The sequence below is a fragment of the Aquarana catesbeiana genome, linkage group LG01 (assembly GCF_042186555.1).
Source record: "Aquarana catesbeiana isolate 2022-GZ linkage group LG01, ASM4218655v1, whole genome shotgun sequence".
Taxonomy (NCBI): Eukaryota; Metazoa; Chordata; class Amphibia; order Anura; family Ranidae; genus Aquarana; species Aquarana catesbeiana.
Window position 1 is genome coordinate 46872043 of NC_133324.1, and position 18111 is coordinate 46890153.

The 18111-nt window shown below is 47.1% G+C and overlaps 1 protein-coding gene across 1 annotated transcript in view; it reads left to right on the forward strand.

Annotated features, from left to right (window-relative positions):
• Window positions 1-9764: 9764 nt before the first annotated feature.
• The window catches only part of STOML2 (stomatin like 2), a 30474-nt gene continuing 22127 nt past the window's right edge, over window positions 9765-18111 (forward strand). Inside the window, exons 1-4 of the mRNA XM_073618184.1 lie at window positions 9765-9917; window positions 11396-11548; window positions 15206-15305; window positions 16777-16835. Coding sequence (XP_073474285.1) covers window positions 9876-9917; window positions 11396-11548; window positions 15206-15305; window positions 16777-16835 — 354 coding nt within the window. The 5' untranslated portion in view covers window positions 9765-9875. The remainder of the gene's footprint in view (window positions 9918-11395; window positions 11549-15205; window positions 15306-16776; window positions 16836-18111) is intronic.

The window sequence follows — 18111 nt, forward strand, 5'->3', positions numbered from 1 at the left end:
TGGTTTCACGGGAATAAGTGTTCTGAAGATGTATAGATTGTCTGCAACCTGTCTCTTATGTTCAGTGGGATGGTGGGAACCTCTCATAATGGGCACAGCAGGGGTACAGACCTGGGAACAGCACAGGGTTGGTGAGAACCCCTCATAATGGACACAGCAGGTGTAGACCTGGGAACTCGGCACAGGGATGGTGGGAACCACTCATAATGGGCACAGCAGGTGTAGACCTGGGAACTCGGCACAGGGATGGTGGGAACCTCTCATAATGGGCACAGCAGGGGTACAGACCTGGGAACAGCACAGGGTTGGTGAGAACCCCTCATAATGGACACAGCAGGTGTAGACCTGGGAACTCAGCACAGGAATGGTGGGGACCCCTCATATTGGGGGCACAGTAGGTGTATAGACCCAGGAACTCAGGTTAGGGATGGTGGGAACCCCTCATAATGAGCACAGCAGGTGTACAGACCTGGGGAATTTTGGGGTGGGGCTTCATGACGTCATTGCACACAAGCAGGAAATTATTGTCTCAACAGCGCCAAGACACTTCTATTATCATCTGTACAGAAGTACTCAGACTGGGAGAGGAAAGGACAACACTAGCAGCCAATCTGTTGTGTTGATTTGCATGTGAAAAATGATAAAAATGAGGGGAGAGCAGAGGGATGAGCTCTTTGGTTTGCTGCTTCTCTGTCCTTGCCCAATCACATTCAGTAATAGGCCTCCAACTCAGTGAGTCTCAACCTTAGATGGAAAGGGGCCTGGTAGATTCTTACAAAACCTTCCATGCCCCCAACTTGGCTGTGTTTGACGGGTAGATTGCGATCAATTCCCACCCCCTCCAGGTTTAGGCAGGAATACTGAATCCACTGCACAGATGGTTATTGGCAGCATCCAAAAGGTAAAGTGTAGCTGTCAGTGTCGTGGAAATTCCACTATAGGCTGCATGTAATCCATGTCACTTGCAGCCTTTTGGTATAATGCATCTTAGTACGACCCTGTTTCCCGTATCTTCCCAAGTAATCAGACATGACCACCATCCTTACATCCTTGGCTCCACAGCTCGACTGCCTGATAATGGGAGCAATCTTTATTTATATACCAATAGAGCCTGGTTGCTTCACAAATCAGCCATTCCTGAGGATGGGAGATTATCTGCAGAGACATGCCATAGCCTCCCCATGTGTTGATCAGACACACAGAGCGACACGAACGTACATCCCCCATAACCGATAATGTCTTTGCAGAGTGAACCCCCCCCCCCCCCTGCCCCCAGACGATCATCTGTGCATTGCACAGGGGCCCTTCGCTGACGGACATGTCCCCACTCAGGAAGCTTTCTACTACCAAAACGGGTCTCAACCAGCGTCAGTCTGCCCGCCCAAGTCCACTATTTAGAGCGGGCTGCAGGAGAATTAACACTGGGAGACACTGTGACAATACATATTAAATACATCTTAATAAAATTTCCACAACAGGAAGGCTGTGGCCCCGTGATTGAGAACCAATGTTCTAACTGTAACAGAGGAAAGTCACCTAGCTGTTCGGCAGAGCTACAGTATCTCACAAAAGTGAGTACACCCCTCACATTTTTTGTAAATATTTTATTTATCTTTTCATGTGACAACACTGAAGAAATGACACAGTGTCAATATTTTGTGTGGCCACCATTTTTTTCCAGCACTGCCTTAACCCTCTTGGGCATGGAGTTCACCAGAGCTTCACAGGTTGTCACTGGAGTCCTCTTCCACTCCTCCATGACGACATCACGGAGCTGGTGGATGTTAGAGACCTTGCGCTCCTCCACCTTGCCTTTGAGGATACCCCACAGATGCTCAATAGAGTTTAGGTCTGGTGACATGCTTGGCCAGTCCATCACCTTTACTCTTAGCTTCTTTAGCAAGGCAGTGGTGGTCTTGGAGGTGTGTTTGGGGATGTTTATCATGTTGGAATACTGCCCTGCGGCCCAGTCTCCGAAGGGAGGGGATCATGCTTTGCTTCAGTATGTCACAGTACATGTTAGCATTCATGGTTCCCTCAATGAACTGTAGCTCCCCCAGTGCCGGCAGCACTCATGAAGCCCTAGACCATGACACTCCCACCACCATGCTTGACTGTAGACAAGACACACTTGTCTTTGTACTCCTCACCTGGTTTCCGCCACACACGCTTGACACCATCTGAACCAAATAAGTTTATCTTGGTCTCATCAGACCACAGGACATGGTTCCAGTACAGTGGAACCTCAGATTACGAGCATAATCCGTTCCAGGAGTATGCTCGTAATCCAAAGTACTCGCATATCAAAGCGAGCTTTTCCCATTGAAGTCAATGGAAACGAAAATAATTTGTTCCGCATTGACTTCAATGGGATGCAATACCGCATGCGGCCAGAGGCGTGGGGCGTTGGAGCGCCTCAGAAATGGCCGAAAAGGCCCAAGCACACTTCAGCTGACCTCGGCAAACCTTGGAAAGACTCGCAAGCCTTTCCGAGGTTTGCCGAGGTCAGCCGAACTGTCCTCGGGCCTTTCCGTGCATTTCCGAACACCGACAATTGGCGCTGTTTGGCTCCGGCGCCCCCCACCTCAGGCCAAAAGCGGTACTGCACACCGCTTTTGGCCTGAATCCTGCTCGTTTCGCAAGACAACACTCGCAAGTTAGGATTTTTAGAAATACCGTGCTCGTTTTGCAAAACGCTCGTTAACCGCGTTACTCGAAAACTGAGGTTCCACTGTAATTCATATCCTTAGTCTGCTTGGCTTCAGCAAACTGCTTGCGGGCTTTCTTGTGCTTCATCTTTAGAACAGGCTTCTTTCTGGGATGACAGCCATGCAGACCAATTTGATGCAGCGTGCGGCGTAAGGTCCTTGGTCGATCATGACGCGGTCTGTTCTGAGGGGAACCTGTCCTGTTAAACCGCTGTTTGTTCTTGGCCACCATGTTGCAGCTCAGTTTCAGGGTCTTGGCAATCTTCTTATAGCCTAGGCCATCTTTATGTAGAGCAAGTATTATTTTTTTCAGATCCTCAGAGAGTTCTTTGCCATGTGGTGCCATGTTGAACTTCCAGTGACCAGTATGAGAGCGTGAGAGCGATAACACCAAATTTTAACACACCTGCTCCCTATTCACACCTGAGACCTTGTAATACTAACGAGTCACATGACAGGAGGAGGGAAAATGGCTAATTGTGCCCAATTTGGACATTTTCTCTTAGGGGTGTACTCACTTTTGTTGCCAGCGGTTTAGACATTAATGGCTGTGTGTTGAGTTATTTTGAGGGGACAAATTTACACTGTTATACAAGCTGTACACTCACTACTTTACATTGTAGCAAAGTGTCATTTCTTCAGTGTTGTCACATGAAAAGATAGAATAAAATATTTACAAAAATGTGAGGGGTTTACTCACTTTTGTGAGATACTGTATGTCAATCTCAAGACTGGATGGACAGAAATACAAATCACTGGGTAGAAAAAATGGATGCTGTATATGGATTTTATCTCTGTATTTAACTGTTTGCCTGGAGTTTAGCATTCACCCTGCAACAGCATTTCATCTGCAAGTCATGGGACATACATTTCCGGAAGTATTCAGCTGCAACATGTCAGAAAATGGAGACTGTACTAAATAGAGAAGAGCCAGGGCTGTGTTCCATTTAAATCCTGAAACAAACTGAAAGGCACAAAGAAGGAAAAGGCCACATGGCATCTAATTACTGTCTGTGCTGGCCTAGCTCCTCCGTCCCCTCCCTTCACCTCCCTACATAGCCTTTTCTGTGGCTACAGGAGGAGGGAGGGAGGGAACGGGAATTCTATTAATTGGTCAATGAAGGAACAGCCCTGAGTCTGCTGGGACTGCTGACATCACATTAAAAATGGCGGCACCCAGCGGCAATCTCAGGGTTTTGGATGTCTACACAAGGGGAGATTTTTTTTAGCTGAAAAAAGTGCATAAAATACATTAGAAGCACATATAATCTTATGGGAAGAGTGTTTCGACAAGGAATAGTCTGGGGACGTGGCCTTTTCAATTTACCATTGCTGACCTCTTTCAGAAAATGGCCAGGCTGTTCCCTGGCCTCCATAGTTTTAGCCAACAACCTGGAACAAGCATGTAGCTAGTGAAGTCTGAGGAAAGTCACCACTCCTAAACAGTATGCATGTTGTGAACTTACAGGGGACTTTGCCGCGGTGAGGTCACCCAGAAGTAGGGACAGGTACCTTCCCGAAAGGTGCCAAATGTGGCAGCGGAGATCCCAAGGTTTGGCTTGCACAGAAGGTTAAGAGTTTCCCCCTTTTGGGTGGAACTCTGCTTTAAAAAGGACACAGGCCACTGGATCAGTGTGACTGCAATTCAGCTGGTCTTTAAGGGGGATTTCCAAAATGGCAGGCTGTATCTTTTCAGTGCATATTTCCTTTAAAATTATATGAAAACGATAACAGCGGGCTCCATTAACATTTGTACAACTACAAAGGACTACACGGACTACAACTTTGACGCAACTGTGGATGGGTGCAACTTTGATACGACTTTGGCTTTGACCAGTGATAATGGACAACTGTTGCACAACTATTGTATTGCGTAACATTCAGGTATAACTTTCATGCAACTTTTGAGGGTTAACATTGAAGTCTATGGCCCTCCAGGTGTATGAAAGTCGGACCAAGGTAGTGCATGAACTACTTTGAAGTCGCTGCAACTTTAGGGTGCACATGTATGAATGGTTATCATTGGAAAACGTGGGGAACGACTCGGCATGTGACTTTGATGTCCAAAGTTGCATGACAAGACACACAAGTATGAATGGGTCCAACACTGGAGAGTGCAAAATCTGTTGCAGCTGTGCATGGTAGCCAATCGAATTCTAAATTTAGTTTGTTGAATTAGGCTTTGACACCAGATTTTTCACTCTCCAGTTTTAGTAAACCAACCCCAGTGTATTGTAGAAATACAAAACTGTAATCCATGGACCCACCTTCGGTCCCAGCTATATGTAAGTGAATAACCAGTCCAGGCTGATACCCCAAAATGAGTCCGTTCACTAAAGTGTCACTGTCAAACATACAGTATTTTCACCAATGTTTCCCACAGGTCAGCTGAGTTCAGAACGTGAATGTTTTATTGCATTAAGCAATCCAGAATACACTCCATTTTGGGGTCCCTGTGTACATTCTGGCCCAGATCTGCTGGGGATCCCTGAGTACACTTGGTACCAAAAGCGTATATGCTGGGGATCATTTTACGTGCTGTGCACCATGACTAACTCTTTCAGGGGTCCCTGGGTATCCTCTGGCTCTGCTGGAGGCTCCCTTGTACCCTTCGCACTAGGATTGGTTCTGTTGGGGGGGGTCCCTGTATACAATCCTCACCAGGATTGGTTCAGAGGGAGTTCCTGTGTACAGTGTGCACCAGGATTGGTTCTGAGGGGGCTCTGTGTACAATGTGCACCAGAATGGCTCTTCTGGGGTTCCCACTATACACACTGAGTTGGGTTCAGGAAAATGCTCCCCATCCATTTTGTTCTCTTCTTCAATTTGCTGCCATAAAAGCCACTGAAAAACTGTGGATATTTGCTATATTACTTCCATTACTATGGGATCTCACTACAGGCCTATGTGAGGGGCATGAGACATTTAGAATTCATTGACAGGTGCCTACCTGTAACTGACCTTCCCCTGACCTGTTGCGTTCCTGCTGGGTTTGCACTCCCATAGACTTGGCTGGGGAGAGGAGCAGTTCTGGAGCAGGCCCACTTCTGGTGTAGACTCCGTTCTGAAGTAGGACCACATAGGCCCAGTTCTGGAGCAGGCCCACTTATGGTATAGGCTCAGTTCTGGAGTAGGACCACATAGGCCCAGTTCTGGTGTAGGACCACATGGGCCCAATTCTGGTGTAGGCCCAGTTCTGGAGTAGGCCCACTTCTGGTGTAGGCACAGTTCTGAAGTAGGCCCACATAAGCCCACTTCTGGAGGTGAAGGCGCAGTTCTGGAGTAGGCCCACTTCTGGCGTAGGTAGAGTTGCCACCTCATCCCTTTAAAACCTGAACACATATTAAAGCGGAGGTTCACACAAAAATTGAACCTCCGCTTTTCGGAACCCTTTCCCCCCCCCCCCCTCCGGTGTCACATTTGGCACCTTTCAGGGGGGAGTGGGGTGCAGATACCTGTCTTAGACTTCCGGCATAGACTCCCACGGGAGTCTATCCCTCTTCCCGTCCCCACCGCGCTGTCTGCTGGGACACACACGGGTCCCAGAGACAGCGGGGACCGTTAGGAAGCGCAGCGAGACTCGCGCATGCACAGTAGGGAACCGGGAAGCGAAGCCGCATCGCTTCACTTCCTGATTCCCTTACAGAGAATGGTGGCGGCAGCACCCGAGGACCGAGGGACGATTCGGTCTCGGGTGCCGACATCGCTGGACCCTGGGACAGGTGAGTGTCCTTATTTTAAAGTCAGCAGCTGCAGTATTTGTAGCTGCTGACTTTTAATTTTTTTTTTTTTTTGCGGGACTCCCTCTTTAAAGTGGTGTTCCGGCCGAAATGATACTTTTTAAATAACAATACCCCTATAATACACAAGCTTAATGTATTCTAGTAAAGTTAGTCTGTAAACTAAGGTCTGTTTTGTTAGTTTATAGGAGTAGTTTGTTATTTTATAAACTTACAGCAGGCCGTGGCCATCTTAAGTGTGGGCATCTGAAGCCAGACTGTATTTCTTCCTGGATCTCATCCTTGCAGATCTCGCACATGCTCAGTGCAGCACAAGCAGTGTAATAGGTTTCAGGTCAGGTTTCCATAGCAACAGCAGTGTCAGAGGAAGTTGCCGCCCCTTCCCAGAAGGCATTGCAAACAGGAAATGATGCGATGGGCCGCGGCCAGGGAGGAGGAAGTGAAAAATGAATACAGCAGATATACAGTAGGTGCTGAGAAAAAAAAATATATATATCCAATTCATTTACAGTGCACAGTTTAGTGAAGGATGCTGAAGAGTTGTAAAAGTGGGTGGAACTCCGCTTTAATAACACAGGTTCTGTGGCTGATTAAGGTGGTAGTTAAACTCACTTGGTGCCTTATCTGCATTAAATTAGCCTCAGAACCTGTGTAAATCATATGTGTTTGAGTTTAAAGGGATGAGGTGGCAACCATAGACATAGGACCAGTTCTGGTGTAGGTCCACTTTTGGCGTAGGCCCACGTGGGCTCAGTTCTAGCATAGGCCCACTTCTGCTGTAGGGCCAGTTCTGGAGTAGTGAAAAGTGAAAACATACCCAAAAGAGCGCAAATGCCTAGTTTGCGAAACCATTTATTTAAAAACACACAACAGTGTTTTACTCACAAAGGTAGGATAAAATCAAGCTTGTCAAATGCACAACTTCAGCGGGTGAGACAGGTATCTCACCCAATGCCACATGGTGGAAAATCTTACACATTTTGGGGGACAGATCCCCTTCCTCAGAGATAACCCAACCAACATTTGTGCATTTATTTGAACCCATTTATGTATATTTCCACAGTTTCCTGAAGCTTGCCCAGTCTGAGGAGGGCTGCGTTGTTGAAACCATTACTTGCCATAGTCACAGGGGGAAGTTCTTTGGCCTGAGCGCTGAATGGTTCTTTATCCAGTTCTCAAGTAGACCCACTTCTAGGCATTCGCCCACTTTTGGTGTAAGCCCAGATCTGGAGTAGGCCCACTTTTGTTGTAGACCCACAAGCTGTGGAGAAGTTTAAAGCAGGATTAGGCTATAAAAAAAAAAAAATCCTAAGCTTTGAACATCTCACGGAGTACTGTTCAATCTATCATCCGAAAATTGAACGAGTATGGCACAACTGCAAACCCACCAAGATATGGCTGTCCACCTAAACTGAAAGGCCAGGCAAAGAGAGCATTTAAGGATAAGTCCAGCCTGAGCTTGTTTGGCTGGGCTTCTCCTATGGGTCACAGGAGTTCCAATCGTTTTGCACACCTGTGACCAGTTTTCAGCAGAGAGCCATCTGAAGTCCGCTCTCTGCTCACACAGATCACCGACAACGTGTCATCCTGACTCTGGGAGTCTGGATCTGCCAGGTGCCATGATTGATAGCCATCTCAGCCGTTTAGCAAGCCGCTGAGATGGCTGCTCCCTGCCCCTCCACAGCTCAGCGCTCCAATGACCATAGAGGAGCAGGAGAGCTGCTGAATGACAGGCAGCTGCTCTCCACTCGGGGAGCCCTGACAAGTGAGCCATCGGCGATGTTTGTTGGCTTGGTTCTCAGGGCAGAGAGACCGGGGGACATATGCAGTATTGGACCGATGCTGCATCCACCTAGGTAAGTATGAAGCAGCCAAGAGGCCCATGATAACTCTGGAGGAGCTGCAGAGATCCACAGCTCAGGTGGGAGAATCTGTCCACAGGGCAACTATTAGTCGTGCTCTCCACAAATCTGACCTTTATGGAAGAGTGGCAAAAAGAAAGCCATTGTTGAAAAAAAGCCATAAGAAGTCCCGATTGCAGTTTGCAAGAAGCCATGTGGAGGACACAGCAAACATGTGGAAGAAGGTGCTCTGGTCAGATAAGACCAAAATTGAACTTTTGGCCTAAAAGCAAAACGCTATGTGTGGTGGAAAACTAACACTGCACATCACCCTGAACACACCATCCCCACCGTGAAACATGGTGGTGGCAGCATCATGCTGTGCTTTTCTTCAGCAGGGACAGGGAAGCTGGTCAGAGTTGGTGGGAAGATGGATGGAGCCAAATACAGGGCAATCTTAGAAGAAAACCTGTTAGAATCTGCAAAAGACTTTAGACTGGGGGGGAGGTTCACCTTCCAGCAGGACAACAACCCCAAACATACAGCCAGAGCTACAATGGAATGGTTTAGATCAAAAGCATATTCATGTGTTAGAATGGCCCAGTCACAGTCCAGACCTAAATCCAATTGAGAATCTGTGGCAAGACTTGAAAATTGCTGTTCACAGATACTCTTCATCCAATCTGACAGAGTTTGAGCTATTTTGCAAATGGACAAAAATGTCCCTCTCTAGATGTACAAAGCTGGTAGAGACATCCCCAAATAGACTTGCAGCTGTAATTGCAGTGAAAGGCGGTTCTACAAAGTATTGACTCCGGGGGGCGCTATACAAATGTACCCCACACTTTTCATATATTTATTTGTAACAAATGTTGAAAACCATTTATCATTTTCCTTCCACTTCACAATTATGTGCTACTTTGTGTTGGTCTATCACATAAAATCCCAATAAAATACATTTACATTTTTGGTTGTAACATGACAAAGTGTGGAAAATTGTAGGAATTGGTAAGCTGCAGTATAGTATTTGTTTGCTTGTGGGTTTAATACGGCTTTAAAGATCCACTTCATGTAACTGGCCTGCCCTAATGCAACACACGCCGCGGTGTGACGGGCCCTGGGAATCGGCTCGCCATACGCTCACACGTGTGTGCAACCAGCATGAGGGGTGATAATATGATACCAAATTGTAAAATTATGAAAACTTTAAACTGTATGAGAAATAATTTAAAAAATAAAAAGGGAGAAAAAGGTGGATAACTGAGAATATGGGATTGCCAACCACAATAGGGCGCCGGTAAAAGTTCATCGCCAACCACATGGCGGCGCCGCTATCACACTGGAGAAACAGCGTTTCGTCAGATTCGGCGACCTGTCAGAATTTGTAACGGAAGTGACGTTACGTCGCCGCCATCTTGCTACACCCTGCACTCCTGCACACTAAGGATACAGTGAGAAGGGGGCGTTGCAAGCCGACATCACCGTCTTCCAGCCAATATCGTCATCAGGCGGAGACCTCAGCCGGGTGGCGACGTCATCGGGCGGTGCCAGAGTGGGGCGCACACTGCAAGCAGGAGCCGGGAGCTATGCAGAGAGCGGCGAGCCTGGCAGGGAGAGCCCTACTGAGGGTGAGGGGACACCGAACTCTGACACCATGTACTGTGGGGGAGGTTATCTCTAACATTGTGTACTACTTAGGCTTTGCACCTGTCCTCACTGACCTCTGACACCTAAACCGACATAGGATCTCCAATGACCTCCAACACCAGACACGGGGCTCCCTTCTGACACGGGGTTCACTCCCTACACGGGGTTCCCTCTCAACACAGGCTCCCTTCTGACGCCCGACATGGGGCAACCCCCCTTCTGACGCGGGGCTGACTTCTAAAGTGGGACTTCTGACACGGGGCTGACTTCTGACGCGGGGCTGACTTCTAAAGTGGGACTTCTGACGCGGGGCTCCCTTCTGACACGGGGTTCACTCCCTACACGGGGTTCCCTCTCAACACAGGCTCCCTTCTGACGCCCGACATGGGGCAGGCTCCCTTCTGACGCGGGGCTGACTTCTAAAGTGGGACTTCTGACGCGGGGCTCCCTTCTGACACGGGGTTCACTCCCTACACGGGGTTCCCTCTCAACACAGGCTCCCTTCTGACGCCCGACATGGGGCAGGCTCCCTTCTGACGCGGGGCTGACTTCTAAAGTGGGACTTCTGACGCGGGGCTGACTTCTGACACGGGGCTGACTTCTGACGCGGGGCTGACTTCTAAAGTGGGACTTCTGACGCGGGGCTGACTTCTAAAGTGGGACTTCTGACACGGGGCTGACTTCTGACGCGGGGCTGACTTCTAAAGTGGGACTTCTGACGCGGGGCTCCCTTCTGACACGGGGTTCACTCCCTACACGGGGTTCCCTCTCAACACAGGCTCCCTTCTGACGCCCGACATGGGGCAACCCCCCTTCTGACGCGGGGCTCCCTTCTGACGCGGGGCTCCCTTCTGACGCGGGGCTCCCTTCTGACACGGGGCTGACTTCTGACGCGGGGCTGACTTCTAAAGTGGGACTTCTGACGCGGGGCTGACTTCTAAAGTGGGACTTCTGACGCGGGGCTGACTTCTAAAGTGGGACTTCTGACGCGGGGCTGACTTCTAAAGTGGGACTTCTGACGCGGGGCTGACTTCTGACGCGGGGCTGACTTCTGACGCCGGGCTGACTTCTGACGCCGGGCTGACTTCTGACATGGGGCTCCCTTCTTACGCGGGGCTGACTTCTGACATGGGGCTGACTTCTAAAGCGGGACTTCTGACGCGGGGCTGACTTCTGATGCGGAGCTCCCTTCTGACATGGGGCTTCTGAGGCGGGGCTCCCTTCTGACATGGGGCTCCTTACCAGCACACAGGGTCCTTGCCAACCTCAGACAAAGGGTCCCCACTGGCTTCAGGCTTACAGCATCAGGACCATACCAACCTCTGATGTCCAATGCAGGTTCCTCGCCATCCTCTGACTTCCAGCATGGGGTCCTCGCTGTCTTCCATGTTGTCCTCTGCCTGGTGTCATAAGGTTAGATTGTGTTTCGTTGTCTGACCCTCTCCTCTCTCCTCTGCAGGGCTCTCAGATAAACTCCACCAAGGTCTGGAACACGCAGTTTCAGCGATATGCCTCCTCCGGCCTGCCGATGAACACGGTGGTTCTCTTCGTACCCCAGCAGGAGGCCTGGGTGGTGGAGCGGATGGGCCGCTTCCACCGCATCCTGGAGCCGGTAAGTTCTCATCACACACGTCCTCAGTGTTTTCATGAATACAGATCTTAGGAAAAGCTTTAACTTTTATCAGGTCCGACTTCCCAAGACGGTTGTAGTGCAGAGTGGATATGGACAGCACAGGTTTGCTGTAGGACTCTCAAAGCTAAACTTCAGCATTCCCTTCCGTCTTGCACAGTTGCACCGGCTCCACTCCTGGACTGACATGGCTTGCTCTGATATCACCGCACACTGAGAGCTTCTTACAATGTGCATTAGAAGCTGCAGCAGGTCAGACCTCGTTTCCTGGTTGGAGGACGTCCAGCATCCACTAGCGCTTTCCTCCCCAGGCTGACTTCCCCCGGACCGCCTTTGTGTGCTCATTGTATATTGGTTCATGTGGGCATGCAAATATAGAGAACCAAAACGAAGAATTATTCAATGCTGCAACATCCCTAGAGATACATAGAGAACACATGGACTGTGATGGGGACTTTAGAGGCACAAGGAAGAGTGAAGAACTCTCTGTAGAAATTGCATGTAAAATCATTAAAGTTTATTGAACATAATTGTAGTAAAATATTCTTCCATAAAATAGATCATTTGCTATATATGGCTGACCTATAGTACTAAACCCTCAAGTCATTATGTTGTTAATTCACTCCATAGTCCACATGGCCCTCCAAAGTACAAGCATGTCTCACCATGAAGTGACTAAAGCCATATGGAAAAACCAGCGCACTTCCCTCTAACGCTTCTCTAGGGGTTAGATTGATAATCCTCTGTAATGTATAAATATAGAGGGTAAGAAGTTATACACACTCAACCACAGATGTTAAAACCAAAGGTCCATGCCTTGTAGATGCTCCCACCGGATACTGCCCGAGTCCGTTGGGCAGTAATCTCTAAACAACGGCTCTCCAGCCGTTGTGGAACTATGCGTCCCATGAGGCATTGTAAAACTCTGAAATTCACAGACATGACTATAGGCATGATGGGAATCGTAGTTCCTGAACAACTGGAGGGCCGTAGTTTGGAGAACCCTGCCGTAGGGGATAAAGACATTGCAATGAACACTGTATACGACCCCGTATTGGTCAATATCCTTCAATGGAACAGTTGCTCCAATTTAGTGGAAGGTTCCACTAAAATGCAGAACTACCACTGTCACCAGAGTTTTAGCTTTGGGACAGGAAGTGAAGGGAAATCTCCCCAAGGGGACACAGATGGCAAAAACAACTGACAAGGGGTTACTCTATACAACATGGAAAAAAAAAGTTTTTCCTTTCAGTTCTACCTTAACCTCTTCTTTTTTGCGCTATAGCTGAAAGACGGTTAAATCGCGGTTTTGTTGTTCCGGGATATTCTCCCGAAACCACACCCCCCGCATGCGGCACGCTTTGTGATCACTGTGTCGTTTTGGACACAGCCAATCACAGCTGATCACAATGCACAGTGCATCCGGAAAGTATTCACATCCCTTCACTTTTTCCACATTTTGTTATGTTACAGCCTTATTCCAAAATGGATTAAATTCATTATTTTCCTCAAAATTCTACAAACAATACCCCATAATGGCAATGTGAAAGAAGTTTGTTTGAAATCTTTGCTACTTTATTAAAAATGAAGAAACCACATGTAGATAAGTATTCACAGCCTTTGCCATGACGCTCAAAATTGAGCTCAGGTACATCCTGTTTGCACTGATCATCCTTGAGATGTTTCTACAACTTGATTGGAGTCCACCTGTGGTAAATTCAGTTGGTTGGACATGATTTGGAAAGACACACACCTCTCTATGTAAGGTCCCACAGTTAACAGTGCATGTCAGAGCACAAACCAAGCCGTGAAGTTGAAGGAATTGTCTGTAGACCTCCGAGACAGGATTGTACCGAGGCACAGATCTGGGGAAGGGTACAGAAAAAAAATTCTGCAGCATTAAAGGTCCCACAGTGGACTCCATCATCCATAAATGGAAGAAGTTTGGAACCACCAGGACTCTTCCTAGAATGAGCCAACTGACCAAACTGAGCAATCGGGGGAGAGAAGGGCCTTAGTCAGGGAGTTGACCAAGAACCCGATGGTCACTCTGACAGAGCTCCAGCGATCTCTGTGGAGAGAGGAGAAACCTTCGAGAAGAACAACCAGCTGTGCAGCAGTCCACCAATGAGGCCTGTATGGTAGAGTGGCCAGATGGAAGCCACTCCTCAGTAAAAGACACGTGACAGCCTGCCTGGAGTTTGCCAAAAGGCACCTGAAGGACTCTGGTCAAAAAATTCTCTGGTCCGATGAAACAAAGATTGAACTCTTTGGCCTGAATGCCAAGTGTCTGGTCTGGAGGAAACCAGGCACCGCTCATGGTGGTGGCAGCATCATGCTGTGGGGTTGTTTTTCAATGGCAGGAACTGGGAGACTAGTCAGGATCGAGGGAAAAAATGAATGCAGCAATGTACAGAGACATCCTTGATGAAAACCTGCTCTGGACCTCAGACTGGGGCGAAGGTTCATCTTCCAACAGGACAACGACCCTAAGTACACAGCCAAGATAACAAAGCGTTGGCTACGGGACAACTCTGTGAATGTCCTTGAGTGGCCCGGACTTGAACCCGATTAAACATCTCTGGAGAGATCTGAAAATGGCTGTGCACCGACGCTCCCCATCCAACCTGATGGAGCTTGAGAGGTCCAGCAAAGAAGAATGGGAGAAACTGCCCAAAAATAGGTGTCCCAAGCTTGTAGCATCATACTCAAAAAGATTTGAGGCTGTAATTGGTGCCAAAGGTGCTTCAACAAAGTATTGAGCAAAGGCTGTGAATACTTTTGTACATGGGATTTTTTTTTTTAATAAATTTGCAAATATTTCAAACAAACTTCTCTCCCATTGTCATTATGGGGTATTGTTTTTATAATTTTGAGGAAAATAATGAATTTTAATCCATTTTGGAATAAGGCTGTAACAGAACAAAATGTGGAAAAAGTGAAGCGCTGTGAATGCTTTCCGGATGCACTGTAAACAGACTTGCCTGTTATCAGTAGTACCTTCCTTAGTCGCTTTGACAGTGTGAGGAAAGCAGAGCTGGTAACTGGCCCATGTCATAGGGGACATCTACATAGATAATCAGTGCCGCCTCATCAGCGCACATTAGTGAAGGAGAAAAATTACTTATTTACAAAATTTTATAACAGAAACTAAAAAATTTTGTTTCTTTTTACAAAATTTTCTTTTTTTTTTTTTTTTATTCATTTGTTGAGCAAAAGAAAAAAAAACCAGGGCTGATACCACCAAAAAAAGCTCTATCTGTTAAAAAAAAAACATTATAAAAATTTCATATGAGTACAGTATTGCATGACCGCGCAATTGTCATTCAAAGTGTAACAGCGTTGGAAGCTGAAAATTGGCCTGGGCAGGAAGGGGGTGATCGCCCCCACTAAGAAAGTGGTAAATGTGCCTATTGGTAGTCTGATCTAGTTGCTATATTAGTAGTAATAATAATAATAATATTATTATTATTATTATTATTATTATTTAAGGTACTTGTATAGCGCCGTCAATTTACGAAGGGCTTTCCATATACATTGTACATTCATATCGGCCCCTACCCTCTAGAATATAATGAATGGAAGATTGTTCTGGTCTTTGTCAGCTCTCAGATTATCCCACCACCTTCTTCTTTGCAGGGTTTGAACTTTCTCATTCCAATTCTGGACCGAATCCGCTATGTGCAGAGCTTGAAGGAGATAGTCATCAATGTCCCGGAGCAGTCCGCTGTAAGTCTGGGTAAGTGTTTTGTGGTGATTATAGAGGAACATCACTCGTTTTCCTTGAAATGAAAAGTCGGCAGCTATAACTAATGATTTTTAACAAACGGGTACTTAACAGCCCATGGAGTCCAATCGATTGTCTTCCCTGGAGGACTTGGATCTCCGGTGCCTCCATGTTGGATGTGGAAGCCGGCTGTGACTTCCTGATGTCTCACAGCCAGCTTCCCACTGCACATGCACAAGGTCACATGGTACTGTGGGACTGGTCCTGCAGCCTCCTGAGACGTGTGCTAGGGGGCTGCGGGCCCAAGGTGACGTAGTTCCAGGCACAGGTTAAGGAAATTGAAGTAGGTACATTGCAACATAAGATACCCATAAGGATGGATTTCACTTTTATGCTTCGAGAAGGAAAAACAATGAGATCAACTTTAATTTTTGGCTGAAGTTCTGCTTTACAGCATAAGTGCAGCCAACATTTAAAGTCATATTAAAGGCAGTTTTTTTGTTTTTAACTAACAAACATGTCATTCTTATCTGCTCTGTGCAGTTGGTTTTGCACAGAGCAGCCCCGATCCTCCTCTTCTCAGGTCCCCCACCGGTGCTCCTTGTCCCTCCCTCCTGTAGAGAGGGGATGGCCACTTTCTCAACCTCCAGTGGCCACACAACTCCCTGGGTGACTGTCACGTGGCTTTTGGCCTCTCTGCCCTCCTTTTTTTTTTTTTTTTTTCAGTTCTTCATTCAGTGGCCTCTCGTAGAATGACGTTGATTATCACCGTATTGTCAGTCCTCAATTCCCTCAAGGCTCTCTTCAGTGGAATAGATCAGACTCCAGAAATGAACTGATCACTTATGAGTAGGTCTGGGCTAGGTAGGGCAGGGTACTTAAAGCGGAGGTCCTGCCGAATATTTTTTTTTTTTAAAGTCAGCTACAAACACTGCATCTGTTGACTTTTAACATATGGACACTTACCTGTCCAGGGCGCACGCGATGTCGGCACCTGAAGCCGATCTGTCTCTCGGGTCTCGGGTGGAGGCGCCGCCATCTTCGGTAAGGGGATCAGGAAGTGAATCCTGGTTCCCTACTGCGCATTGCATGATCCCACAGGTCCCTGCTGTCTTCTGGGACCTGTGTGTCTCCCAGAACACAGCGGAGGGGGTCGGAGGAGGCGCCGGATATGGCATAGATATCCATGGCTACCTGCAGATATCTATGCCCGGAAGTGGGAGCAAATACCTGGATTATACAGGTATCTGCTCTCCCCTCCCCCCTGAAAGGTGCCAAATGACACCGGAGGGGGGAGGAGGATTCCGAAAAGCAGAAGTTCCATTTTTGGGTAGAACTCCGCTTTAACCCATTACTTACCTGTCTGAGAGCCGATCAACTCCCTTAACTCTCATTACAGTTACACTCTGTTTTGCTATAATAAATAGAAGCACTGTTATACTAGCACTGTTGTACAGCTGCTGATTTGCTTTCATCTTTGCAGATAACGTCACGTTACAGATAGACGGCGTCCTGTACCTGCGCATTATGGATCCCTACAAAGTAAGATCTTTACCTGCTCATGGAGCACCTCCCCTTTTTTTCTATTTATTCATTTATTTTTTATTTACTTTTATCAGTAAAGGAAGAACTTCTTCAGCAAAGTAAAAGTGAGAAAATCCTGTTGGTGGTCTAGCAGGAGGCAATCTCTACAAAGTGGGGTGACACTTTAAACGCCTTTTACAGGCTACCAGTTTAGAGTTACGTAGGAGGTCTGGTGCTAAAAATTATTGCGTGGCGCGAACATGACCTACGTATACATTTGCCTTTACACATGAGCATACGGAGGGGGATGGAGGTGCTTTAACCACTTCAGCCCTGGAAAGATTTACCCCCTTAATTACCAGGCCATTTTTTTGCAATACGGCAAAGCATTACTTTAACTGACAATTGCGCGGCCGTGAGACGCTGTATCCAAATAAAATTGATGTCCTTTTTTTTCCCCACAAATAGAGCTTTCTTTTGGTGCTATTTGATCACCTCTGCGGTTTTTATTTTTTGCGCTATAAACAAAAAGACCGACCGTTTTGGGAAAAAAAAAAAATCTGTTTTTACTTTTGCTATAATACATATCCCCCCCTACCACCCCCCCCCAAAGAAAGTAAAAAAAACAAAAACAAATTTATTCATCAGTTTAGGCCAATATGTATTCTTCTATACATTTTTGTTAAAAAAAAATCACAACAAGCGCATATTGATTGGTTTGCGCAAAAGTTATTGCGTCTACAAAATATGGGATATTTTATTATTATTATTATTATTAGTGATCAGTGATTTGTTAGTGGGACTGCAACATTGCGGACAGATCGGACACTTTTTTGGGACCAGTGACATTATTGCAGTGTTCAGAGCTAAAAATATGCACTGTTCACTGTATAAATTACTTGGGCAAGGAGGGGTTAACGCTAGAGGGCGTTCAAGGGGTTAAGCATATCCTAGGGAGGTGCTTTTCTAACTGGGGGGAGGGGACTGACTGGGAGTACAGAGAGATTGCTGTTCCTGATCACTAGGAATGGACCATCTCTCTGTACTCCCCTGTCAGAATGGGGATCTGCTTTGTTAACATGGGCAGATCCCCCGTTCTGCCTTTCCATGGAGCGTTCGCGGTGGCTGTGCCCGCAGTGTCTCCTGCACAAAACGACTTAAGGGTATGTGTGTGGTGGGCGGTCCTTAAGTGGTTATAACTTTTTTTTTTTTTTTTTACGCTTTTCCTTTACAGTGTTTTTAATTCCTACTTTTATTGTTATCCACAGAGAATGTAAACATCCCTTGTGATAAC